This window comes from Nipponia nippon, unplaced genomic scaffold (assembly GCF_047370975.1).
Source record: "Nipponia nippon isolate SJK-2023a ecotype South Korea unplaced genomic scaffold, ASM4737097v1 scaffold_4, whole genome shotgun sequence".
Classification (NCBI taxonomy): domain Eukaryota; kingdom Metazoa; phylum Chordata; class Aves; order Pelecaniformes; family Threskiornithidae; genus Nipponia; species Nipponia nippon.
Window position 1 is genome coordinate 99,158,909 of NW_028262358.1, and position 12,084 is coordinate 99,170,992.

At 36.8% G+C, this 12,084-nt stretch overlaps 1 protein-coding gene across 14 annotated transcripts in view; it reads left to right on the forward strand.

The window, feature by feature from the left end:
* The window catches only part of DST (dystonin), a 315,735-nt gene that overhangs the window by 256,991 nt on the left and 46,660 nt on the right, over positions 1 to 12,084 (forward strand). For all 14 annotated transcript variants that reach the window (XM_087774769.1, XM_087774770.1, XM_087774782.1 and 11 more), the window contains 6 exons: positions 2,543 to 2,662; positions 2,837 to 2,944; positions 4,670 to 4,888; positions 7,980 to 8,183; positions 11,014 to 11,245; positions 11,597 to 11,823. In XM_087774769.1, coding sequence (XP_087630895.1) covers positions 2,543 to 2,662; positions 2,837 to 2,944; positions 4,670 to 4,888; positions 7,980 to 8,183; positions 11,014 to 11,245; positions 11,597 to 11,823 — 1,110 coding nt within the window. The remainder of the gene's footprint in view (positions 1 to 2,542; positions 2,663 to 2,836; positions 2,945 to 4,669; positions 4,889 to 7,979; positions 8,184 to 11,013; positions 11,246 to 11,596; positions 11,824 to 12,084) is intronic.

Here is a 12,084-nt window from a genome sequence, read left to right on the forward strand (position 1 = left end):
CCCAGTGAAGGATAAGCTACTTTCCATTTAGCTCAGAGAAAGACCATGCAAAATAAAAAATATTTTTGGAGAAGCTAGTGCTCTGTAAGCTTACCCTGTGGCAACTTGTTCAAGTGCCTGTACTATTAAAAAATTTTGGGTGGAGGACAAAGCCACTAAGAACATGAGGGTTCAATGGGAGTAGTGTGGGGTTCGTGCTGGACGTTACTGGGCCCAGGTGAGAAATGCAGTAAGCTATATGAATGGGTAAGCATATTGTTTCATGTTGTGAACAGAAGTTGGAAGCTTAATAGATTAATGCAGTGTCCTGTTTTTTAACAATCTGGGCAAAAAGCTCCCAGGTGGATTAAATTATCCTAGAGGTAAATTTAGCTACATGTTTTAATCTTCATTTTTCAATACTGAAGGCATGGGCCAGTGTCTTACCCTAGTGAAGGAGTGCTACGTCGAAACAGAAGGTCATATTCTACTTTTGCCTTACTTATTCTTCACTTTAAAGCAATCATAGAGTGCTTTAGAAAACATTCACGGAGCAAATCACAATGTCATCATATTCAGAAGTCAATCATTCCTGGTTAGAATAAAAAGTACCACAATGAACTATGCTTGGTTAAACTGGGTGGGGATGAAGTAGATGATTTTGTAGTGACTCAAGTGAAGTTCAGGGCTCATAAATAACTGTCGTGCATAATGGAAAGAAAACACTTCAAAATTTGGATGCAGAGAGTACCAATTTTGTGCTTTTTATTCCTTAATGTTATATTTGAACATCACAGATTGGAAATCCTGTACCCTCAGAAAATGGAGTTGAGAGTCCTGTCCTTCCTCAGTGCTATGTAACCTAGAAGTTTCACTGCCATGCCTTGATTTTGTTATTTCCATTAAATATTTGCTCAATATTACTTAAATACCCATGAATATTTGGTATCAGGAAGTCATGCTGCAGTTAATTTGTACATCTAACACATTTGAAATCACCTTCTTCATTGCCTTCATTTGGACCATAAATAGATGGGCTTCTGAAGAGCTTGGTTGTGAACTGCAGTTTCAAAAGCCAGGATTTAACTACCACTGGTGCATGTGCTTCGTGCTAATGTTTACAGTACTGATTGTTCCAGAACAAACCTTTCTGTTAGGAAGTCACAATATTTAGGACAAAACTTATCTGTTACTTTAAATGAGAAATGATATATAGTGAAAAAGAATGTTTGTGCTCTCTTTCATGTAACAAAGGGGTTATAAAGGCTGAAAAAGATTGACTCATAAAAAATGAAATCTCAGAACCGCTTCTTTTGTTTTTGTGTGACTCACGATTAACCACTAAAACAAGACTGATTTAGTGGCTAAAGTGAACTCCAGCTACGTTACAGGAGCAGGGCTATCGTGGTCTGCAGCCACAAAGGCACAGACCAGCAGATTTAAAAGACAAGAGGGACTGAGAGTGGTCAGAAAGCAACTTCTGAGGAAAGTGTAGGTATCAACAACACAAGAAGCAGGTTCTGTCCTAAAACGTCCTGACACTTTCACAATAACTCAGAGCCGTATTAATGTTCAGCTAATTGCAGCGGGGATCAGCATTTAAAATAAATAAATTAGTTCTTAGTAGTTTCTACGATGACTGTTTTGTGCATCTGATCATCCCATGTAGTCTTTCTCTGTGGCTTAAGCTCAAAGCTGCCCCCATTGAGTACTGCAACATGTGTGTGCTAAGATACATGCCTAGAAACTTGAGCTGAAGAGAGAATGTATGATTTTTTTTTTTTTTTTTTAAAATTTGGTCTTACTTTTCAGAAGAATTAGATCCCTGTGTACTTCTTTTCAGGATCTCATGTTCTCCTTTGCACATTAGTAAGAAACAGATCCTTTAAATCTTCTCATTACTTTAGTGCTTTGAGGTAACTTCTGAAACATTTAAGTCTTGACTAATGGTAGTCAAAAGCTAATCTTTTAGGAAAAGGACTGACTGCACCCAAATGCTCCATAGAATTTTTGCGTTTAATCCAAGGTCTAGTTTTGGATGAAATTCTGTCTTCTGTGAATGAAGTGAGGTTTTTCCGCTGACTTAGTTGAATTGTGATTGTTTTGCCTATATCATTTAATACTAAAGCAACTCTTAAGATTAAAAGGATAACATCAAACAACTATTTATTAGGATAATTGCAACACTAGCAGTAATAATAAATACAGAGATGGAAAAGACACGTGAAAGTAGAATAAAATGAAAATAAACAGTCTAGTTAAAATTCTGAAATTATAACCCCTTTTGTTTTCTTATGTCTGTTAGAGAGCTGTAGGGTTTGGAAAAATGTATTTGCTTCTGTTGCTTTGTCACACTTATGAATTAAGCTGCTTGTATTACAATCCCTCAGAACCATTTTGGGCTTTGCATTTCATTTATATAAATACCTCATATTGAAAGTGAGCTGCTATCTTTCTAATAATTCAAAAGTATGCTTTTTAATCTTCTTTAAAATTTTAGAAACAGTCATTCTAATTTCATGTCTGTAGAACTGCTGAACTAATTCATGTCTCCCTCATTTAGTTTGATCAAGCAGCTGATGCTGAATTTGCCTGGATTGCAGAAACAGAAAAGAAGCTGATGTCTCTGGGTGATATTAGGCTTGAGCAAGACCAGACCACGGCTCAGCTACAAGTTCAAAAGGTAAAAGAAATGCATTTCCAACTGTCATGTTAATTATTGGCCGGCACACTCTCCATCTAGAAAATGTACTGGCGTGATTTAATTTTCAGTCCATCATGATGCACTTCAAAAATAGTTTTTGTTCCATGTACTCTCATTTTTTTTTTTCCTGACCAATTTTTATTGTGTTTCAAGGCTTTTACCATGGAGATTTTGAGGCACAAAGATACTATAGATGAACTTGTTAAATCTGGGGATAAGATTATGAACACATGCACTGAAGAAGAGAAACAGACCATGAAGGTAAAGTTCCTTAAATTGCAGTTACAGCGGTAGATGTGCAGACAGTATATAAGTAGAAGGATTCCTATAGTGTCTTTTTTGAAATACTAATGAAAAAGCATTAATTACAGCCACTTCTAGTCTGAGGATTGTAATACTAGAAGAAATGCTCTTGTGTATCACTCTCCTTCCTTCAGGATGTTCAAAGAGCAAATCCACTGTACTTGCTTCATTGCTGACATTAATTTGGAGCCCCATTTATCATTTTCATCCATAGTAAACAGTATTTTAGCCAATGGATCACTGAGTGAAAAGGTATTAGTCATCTGGGGTGGTGTGTGTGGAATCTGGCTATCTTCCCCAGTTCTCTTGGGTCGGTGACGCTCTGGGCGTGTTTATTTCTCTGCTGGATTCAATGGCTGTGTACCTCAGCGTGAATCTTCGCTTTCATTTTTGCTGATTTCAGTGTAGAGCTTATTTGCCAAGTTTATTCTGTCCTGTTGTCTAACACAGCCCATGAAAGTCATTCTTATGCCTTTGTTTATTACACACACACACACACAGAGCCTGATGTTGGGGTTGTATATAGACAGATTTTTCATTTTGGCATTTAAGAATGGGTTAGTTGTGGGGGTTTTTTTGTTTTGCTAAATTACAGTGAGGCTGGGTATGTTGTGTAAATTCGGTCCTTCCAATGACCACTCTCCTTGAACAACAATACTTCACTAATCGTGCTCTGCTGCAGGATCTCTGAATAAATTTGATTTGCTCTTAAGTGAATTTCAAATAGATGGGATGTTCTGTCTATGAAACTGTAGTCATAAGGGGGAGCAGTTTTATATGAGTCTCTTTTAAATATTTGTGCTTGTCAAAAATACTGTATATCTGTGTGTTAGGCTATGTTTTGTCCTCTGGATAGCATCTCTATACTTAATTTACATGCAAGACATAACAAATGAAAGAATAGCTTGTTCCGCCAAAAAAGATTCTTTACTTCACATTCAATGGCTTGCTTATATGTCTAGTTTTTCCAAGGCTAGCATTTATGTGCATTGTCACGTATAATATTTCATAAAAATGATAACATGGGCGGTCTTCCACAGGAAAAATATATAGCTAGTTAATACTTTCTTTTATTATCACGTGCCCGAATACAGTAGATCTGTAATGTTTAAACCTTGTAGTTCTATCGTATTATTGATGGTAATACATCCTCATTAATTAATGTTTGCTAACCTGGAAAATAATGTTCCGTGGTTTCTGTTGCAAGTTTATAAGCTACAAGAACATCCGTATACCCTATTCTCTTGCCAGGTTTAAAAAAAAAAAAAAATCAGATTTTTGTGTATTGTTCATGATGCTTTGATTCAGAAATACTGGGGAAAACTTAGTTTCTGCCAAGTGTCACTGAAGATAAGCGTCTTCAGTAAGGAAGTGGGGCTAAGATCTGCCGTCAAATAATTTGCAGCTTCACTGGAAGCCCTACGAATAAAGTGTTATTTGTAAATATCAATATCATTAAATATGTTCTAATTACTTTGAAAGTACTCTGCTAAATACCTATCTTCCGCAATATTGATTCTGTCTACCTTGAACACTGATACTGTAGAAACAAGAAACATTATCAAAACTCAGGTTTAGTTCACTGTGGTTTGGTGCTATAATTATCAAAGATTGTTTAGAAATGAAGGTAATAGACATGTAGAAAAATACACATTGCTATTTTTTGTTAATATTATTTTACAGAAAAAAATGGAAAGCCTCTTACAGAAATATGATGCAGTCTGTCAAATGAACTCTGAGAGAAACCTCCAGCTGGAACGGGCTCAGTCCCTGGTTAACCAGTTCTGGGAGACTTATGAAGAGCTTTGGCCATGGTTAACTGAAACAGAAATGATCATCTCTCAGCTTCCTGCGCCAGCCCTTGAATATGAAACTTTAAAGCAACAGCAAGAAGAGCATAGGGTAAGCATTTTGCCAGTTTTGAAAAGCAAAGTGTCAAAAGCCAAGTAGTATTCTGCTTAGAACTGTGGAGTACTCTGCTAAATGCTGAAAACCTAGGCAGTTATACTTCTGCTGAAAAAAGAATTATTTAAAATAATAGTACAAAACAAATACATTTTCAGTCGTGCCTCTACTGTTCCCCAAATTGTGCATGCAAACAAGATTCTCTGGGGAAGGCAGCAAACAAATTATAAGCATAAAAGAGGGCTAAAGGGGAAAAAATTGCCATTCTAGTGAGAGAACTGAGCACACAAAAGTTAATAGTTAAGAAGTATATTTAAAAGTACACATTAATGTCAGTATTAGAACAAACCAAACCCATAAACAGAAAGAACAGACATGGGATGTTGTAGCAAGAAACAAAAGAAGGTAAAACATGACTGTCTAAAGAACTGGAGTACCTGCTGTCAGCATGCTGAAAGTGCAATGCTGCCCTGTGTACAGTCTGTATACAAATATGCACATATGTTGATCTTATGTACCTGTAAAAAATTTGGGCTTTGTTTTGTTGGTATCATTGGAACTAAACTTAGCTGAGCTGGGAAGACAGGACAATTAGAGGCCAAGAACTGATCGCTTGGGTTCTGGCCAATCCCATAGTCATTTCTCATGTAAAGTATGTTTGTTATGTAATAATTCAAAGAAATAATTGTTTACTGTAACATCACAAAATAGAGGCAACAGTGTTGTAGCCTGGCCACCCTATGGGCTTTCTTACATGGAGGAATAATCAGCTGGGATAAAAATGAGTATGTTTTATATATGGCTACTAGTATCACAGAATCAGATGTATCCCACCGAGGTGAAAAACCTGCATGTTTTGGCCCATGCAAAGCCCATATGGCTACTGGAGATACTTGTCTCTCCCTACTGAGTGTAGAGTAACTAGGTTTTTTAATTTTAGCTGCCTCAATTAAGTGACTCAAGTTAGATAGGATGAACCCTGGCTTCAAAGTCTTGTTTGCTCTGAGACCAGTTAATGAAGATGTGCCGCTCTTACGTACTGGTAAATACTGGGTTCACTCATTTGTCTTCCTATTATGACCACAATGAACAAACATGCTCTGTTAAGACTAACTATATAACATGAGCTTTACAAACCAGCTTGATTAGTCACCGTGAACCAAATCATGCTTGCTTTACTTACAGGATTGTTCCCCATCTACTTTAATCATTCTGCTTGTATGAGAGGCCCTTCAGATGAGCTTCCATTTTTGCATTTTCCCTGGGCTATGCCATTAGCTGAGATTTGTTTGTTAAGTAGAAGATTAATGTCAGGCAATTTTAACACGTAATCTGATCTGAAATACTTGTTTACTGGAACTGCTTACCCAGTAGTACATCATGGAGAAGACCAAATCATTTATTGTTCTATTAAAAAAAAAAAAAAAAAGAAAGAAGGTTCTGAATGCGAATTGAAAACAGTTTTTTATATGTACTTATGTTTCTGTTCTGATGTATTTACTGATGACTGTCTTTGTTCCAAGTCATGGAATTCATAGAGTTGATTCTGTGTGAGTAACGTGCAGTCAGTTTGGTTTGAACTGAGCTGTGAGCAGAGTACTAGCATAAGGTTTGGACCCAGAAACGTGCACTCTTGTGGCCTTGTGTCAAATCATCTATTTGTGCACAAAAATAAAACACAAAATTATTTTCTAAAACCTTTCAAACTGTTCTTTATTTCACCATTTCTCTGCTAATCAACATTATTTTTTGTGTTGCAAGGTATACAAATAGAGTTATGTTCTCAGGAAGTGGCTAGAGTCATGGGTTTTTGTATTTTCGTTGCTGTTGTGTCATCAGGGGACCGTGGAGAGTCACGGTCACGCGGTCACTGTCCTTTTAATCTTCTCAACCTCTCCTCTTCTGGGGAGGAGCAAGTAAGCAAGCCAGTATCAGGATTTCTTTTTAAGGGAAGGACCTTAGTTGAAGAGAAAAGGATTTATTTACACTGAGACTGATGGAGGCCCTTTTCTGTGTCTTCATTAATTTAAACAAACTCTGAGCTGGGAGGAACAGAGCATGTGCCTCTCATGTTCTGCACAGGGGCTATAGGATAGAAATGCGTGGCGTTCACAGCACCAAGAGGGACAGTGCCTTACAAGACAGTGGGATTTTTCTGAAGAGGGAGGAATGAGCTGAGAAAATAAATACAAGTGGAGGGAAGGATTGGGCTACTCCCATAGAAACCCTTCCTTTTTGTCAGATCTATGGGTGCAAGTAAACAAAACCAAAATCCTTAGGCAAGTTGGAAGACACCTTGTGACCTTTCACTTCCACAAGCCTCTGCACAGTCTTCTGCACAGTTTTGACTTACTTCAGGGGTGGATGATGAGAGGGAGTAGGCAGCTGAGATCAAATTTAGTTTACTTATTAATTACGTGTTAAACTTCATGTCAGTTAAGTGATAGCACTGCTGTGAAGACAGAAGGGTCTTGTGGCCAGAGGGGAGACTGCTAAACTAGGTTGATAGGTCTCTACTGATCAGTCTTCCTTGTCCTTTTGTCCTTTTCACTGACTTCTTTGATCCTTCCTTGTGCTAGCTTCCTCCTCTTAAATCAAGGATAATTTGAATTAATATTGTTGCAATGCCAGTAGTCTTTCTGTAATGTTCTTCAAAGGAAGGCTTTGCAGCAAGTGACAAATACCAACATGAAAATTACATACGTGGTGGTGTTACACACGTCTGGAATATTGTTGCCATTTCTGTCATTATAGGCACTAAATATAATGGGGAGTGCCTGTTGCCAGCATCATACGCGTAGTTAGCATCTTACATTTTACCTGTAATCATATGTCCTACAAGAGTATTGCACAGACCTTTCCAGTGCGTCTCTAATTGTGATGTTTCATGCCTGGATAGCTCTATATTGGAATGGGAGCCATCACTGGCAGAGCAGTCACTAACTTTATTTGATATTATTTGTGCTTTACATTAGGATGAAGGGTATTTGTTTGGAATTTCTTGCCAGCTGGATGTGTTAGAAGTGTGGACAGCTGTAATGTGGTGGTGCAAGCATAAGAAACTGATAAGTTATTTCGTTTGTTATAGCAACTGCGTGAGCTGATCGCTGAGCACAAGCCTCATATAGATAAGATGAACAAAACTGGGCCCCAGTTGCTGGAGCTGAGCCCAGGAGAAGGTTTTTCTATCCAAGAGAAATATGTGGCAGCTGACACCCTTTACAGTAAAATTAAGGAAGATGTCAAAAAGCGAGCACTGGCACTGGATGAAGCCATTTCTCAGTGTACCCAGGTATCAATTTAAGTTTAAAGTATAATTGGATTCATTCAAATGGAAAGATACACGGACGTGTCATCTTACATGTATATATCAAGACTAAACTGCTGTTTTATCTGTGTTTTTCAAACTAATGGCCTGTGAGTGTTCGTATCGTTGCTTATGGCATTGATTTTTCTATTTCTCAAGGGGTTATAATTTTATATATTGGTCAGTATTATGACTGCTGCAGTTGAAAAGTGTTACTGCTTCTTAATTTTGAAGTAAAAAGAGGAACATTTGGTCTAAAAATGTGGGGGTTTATTTTCACTTTATTCTGTTTTCTCTTGCTGGTCTGTTATTGGCTGATGCTTCATTCATATGTGGATGTCACTGTTGATAAGTTAACTCGAGTATAGTTATATCTCAGACTTGGCAGCTTTAGTCCGTTACCAATGGAACTAGAGGGTAGTTTGGCAGTGGTAATAGCATTTGGTCTTTGTTGCAGACCCACAAGAACTTAACGTAACATATGCTTAAACTGTTACGTAAAAGTATTGTCAGCAAAAGTAGACCTCACAAAACGTCATCATAAGCATAAAATTCAGATGAAGTCCATTAAAGCTGTGTATCTTAGGTTCATCAGCCTATGCAATGCATCTCAGTAGAGTATTGTTAGGTATCGCATTCTAGAGACTTTTAAATATTGGGTTAATTGTTATTAAACCCAAAAGGAAATTATTTTACTCAACCCCAAATTCAGAAGAGAACTCAGTAAAACTGTGTACATGAACCCATACAAAAACCTGAATAAAAATACTTCGTTCTATACTGCCCTTTTTATAGGAAATTCCCCTTTTTCTCTGTTTGCTGGAAATTAAGTGCTATATTCTGCTCAGGTCTAAAATAATAAATAAAAATGCATCTTAAAGTTCTTATCAAATCTACATTCTAAATAATGTTGTCATTGTACTTAATGTCGTATTTCTAGCTCCTGCAGACTGAGTTTAAGAAGCTAAGGGGGAAAAGTGACATCAGATATCATCCTGCTTTTGAACTGGTTATAGACAATATATTATATTTTAAGTCATTCTAAACACCTTCCTTATTGACACCTCTGGAAGATGCCCAATTATTTAGATTCAGTGTTTTTCTTTATCATAAATTCTCAGTCCTCCCCATATTTGAAGCTGCACATTTGAAAATCGAGATACTTAGCATTCGAGTCCCCGCTTTCTATGTGATAGGCATTAACACGTTGTACTGGCTAACTACAGAAAGCAAGAATAAAAATGCATTCTTTGGTAACAGCTAGAATATAATCAGATTTTGAGAAAATACTTAATTATTTATGCAATACTTTAAGGTTCATTTTACATAGGTAAATGTATATGCAGATGGCAAAGCAAACCATTGTAATGCCCAGAATGTAATTTTATATAATCTTTTTTTATTAAGATAGGTAAATATATATTATCAGGGCTCTGTACTATGATGGCTATGTCAATGTTTGTCTAGACAGTCCTGAAAGAATAATTATTTAACTCTTCAGGTTTTAAATTATATTAAATTGCATTATGTATCAAAGGCAGGACATAACGTATGGAGCCAGAATGAGAGGTTATAATGACTTGCATTTTCTTCCTTTTAAGTAGTAAAATACCTTGTCTCATTCATTGAAGTATGAGTACAAGGAGGCCCACTGAATGCACTGACAATTCTAAAATGTAATATACATGTCCTAAAATTAGACCTGAATATTGCCAATTTAATTTCAGTTTTTATCTACTTTTGTAAGGTCTTGTTGCCACAATCAGTTTTTCAGAAGTCTTGGATGTGGGAAGGCTGCTTATCTTTCATAACACATTTTGCTGGCTTGTATGATATTCACACTTCTAACAAAAACACTGAGTCCATAACCTTAGTCACAGAGTCTGATTTGAAGTGGATTGTATGGTGGGAAAAAGTAATTACATTGTATTGCCTATATTCCTTTGAAGAGAAAGGATGTAGCTATTAGTTCACATAAGGTAATCTCATTTTGCTGTGCTTTTTCTAACACCTGTCCCAAGTGTAGTCAAGAGTGCTTTTTGTAGATCCTGGAGGATCATTAAATGCACCCACAATTTATTAATTTCTGTAATTTAAAAGGGGCATGGTGGTGAGATATTTTAGGAATCTCTATGGCTCTAATACAGTAAAGGCTAACTTTGGACCAAAGGATGAACCATGTTAACATAGCTGTAATTGAGTTTCTGGGCACCTACCTGGGCTCAGTAAAATGTGGGTGAACATAATACACGCTGTTGTGTGCTTTTAGTTGCAGAAAGTAACGTACCTTTACTACGCTAACAAGCATCACCTGGGCACTAACAAGTGTCTTTTTGAATTACGTTACATATCAAATCTTAATCGGTGGTTGTATGCCAGTGTGTTGGTCCTGATACAAAAATGTATGTATTTAATATTAAGGTAAATATCTTTCTGAAATGAAGTCAGAAGGCCATGGCTCTCCAAAACAAGGTACAAACTACTGTATGAATTCCGCAGGACTAAATGCAAGTGGATTCTGCCATATGTATAGTATCTTCAGATGGAGTGTCTCAGGACTGAACCCAGACTTCATAGTAAAATTCTTAAATCTGAGAGGAAGTACCATTTTGCAAGGTTATTTTTGTAATTTAGATATTAAAAGAGGGGAAGAACCACAAAGGGAGGTATTGCAAATTGAACATACATATGTTGGATAGAGATGTTAAATACGTTAATTTTAAAGTACCTTTCCCCAAGAGAATTTCAGATGCCATTTTTCAGGTTTTTTTCTAATTTCTCTGCCACTTCTTTCTGTCCTTTACCACCCTTCCAGTTTCATGACAAGATAGATCCAACTCTTGAGAGTCTGAAACGCATAGTTGAACGTCTGAGGCAGCCACCTTCAATCTCAGCAGAGGTTGAGAAGATCAAAGAGCAAATCAGTGAAAATAAGAACGTGTCAGTGGATCTGGAAAAACTTCAGCCGGTGTATGAGACACTTAAACAGAGAGGGGAGGAAATGATTGCTCGCTCAGAAGGAGCTGATAAGGATATATCTGCCAAAGGTAGTAGATTGAGGAAAGTTTCATGTCGTATAAATGCAGCAAGCTGTAGCATATAAAAATCTTCATTTTTGATGACCACTAATCTGGGGATTGTGTTCTCCTGGAGAAGCTGCTAAAGATTTATAAAAGCAAAGCATTCGTTTAAAATAATTCATCGTGGATATGACCTTTGTTTTATTTTTAAAGGCCATGTTGGTTGTTTCCACTTAACATTATAAGGAGTCCTGTAAAGAAAAAATTTGAGAGTCTAAATTTTAAAATGTACACATATGTTTCTGCTGTAGAACTGTAGAGAGATTTATGGCCAAAAATTGTTTGCCAAGGTAGTAATCTAGTTCCTTTGTTGTTTAGCTGTTCAAGATAAACTAGACCAAATGGTCCTCATTTGGGAAGACATCCAGACCTTGACTGAGGAAAGGGAGGCCAAATTGTTGGATGTAATGGAACTAGCTGAAAAGTTTTGGTGTGATCATATGGCTCTTGTAGCTACTATTAAAGATACTCAGGACTTCATTCGAGAACTGGAGGGACCTGGAGTTGACCCATCTGTAGTCAAGCAACAGCAAGAAGCTGCTGAGGTCAGTAGAAAGTGTTTTGTTGACTTGAAGTATTTTATTTACGGTATGCAGAGAAAAGACAGAATTACTATGAAATACCACAGGAGAATATTTTTTTTAAGAGACCAAGAGGGATAATTGTATAGAAATTTACTATAATGGTATCTCAAGAGTCTTTGGTAAATAACATGTATCAGTGCTTAATTGCAGTGAGCGTGCAACATGTGCTTGTCATTATATTTACATATCTGTTTATAAACATGTATATAATAAGCATATCAC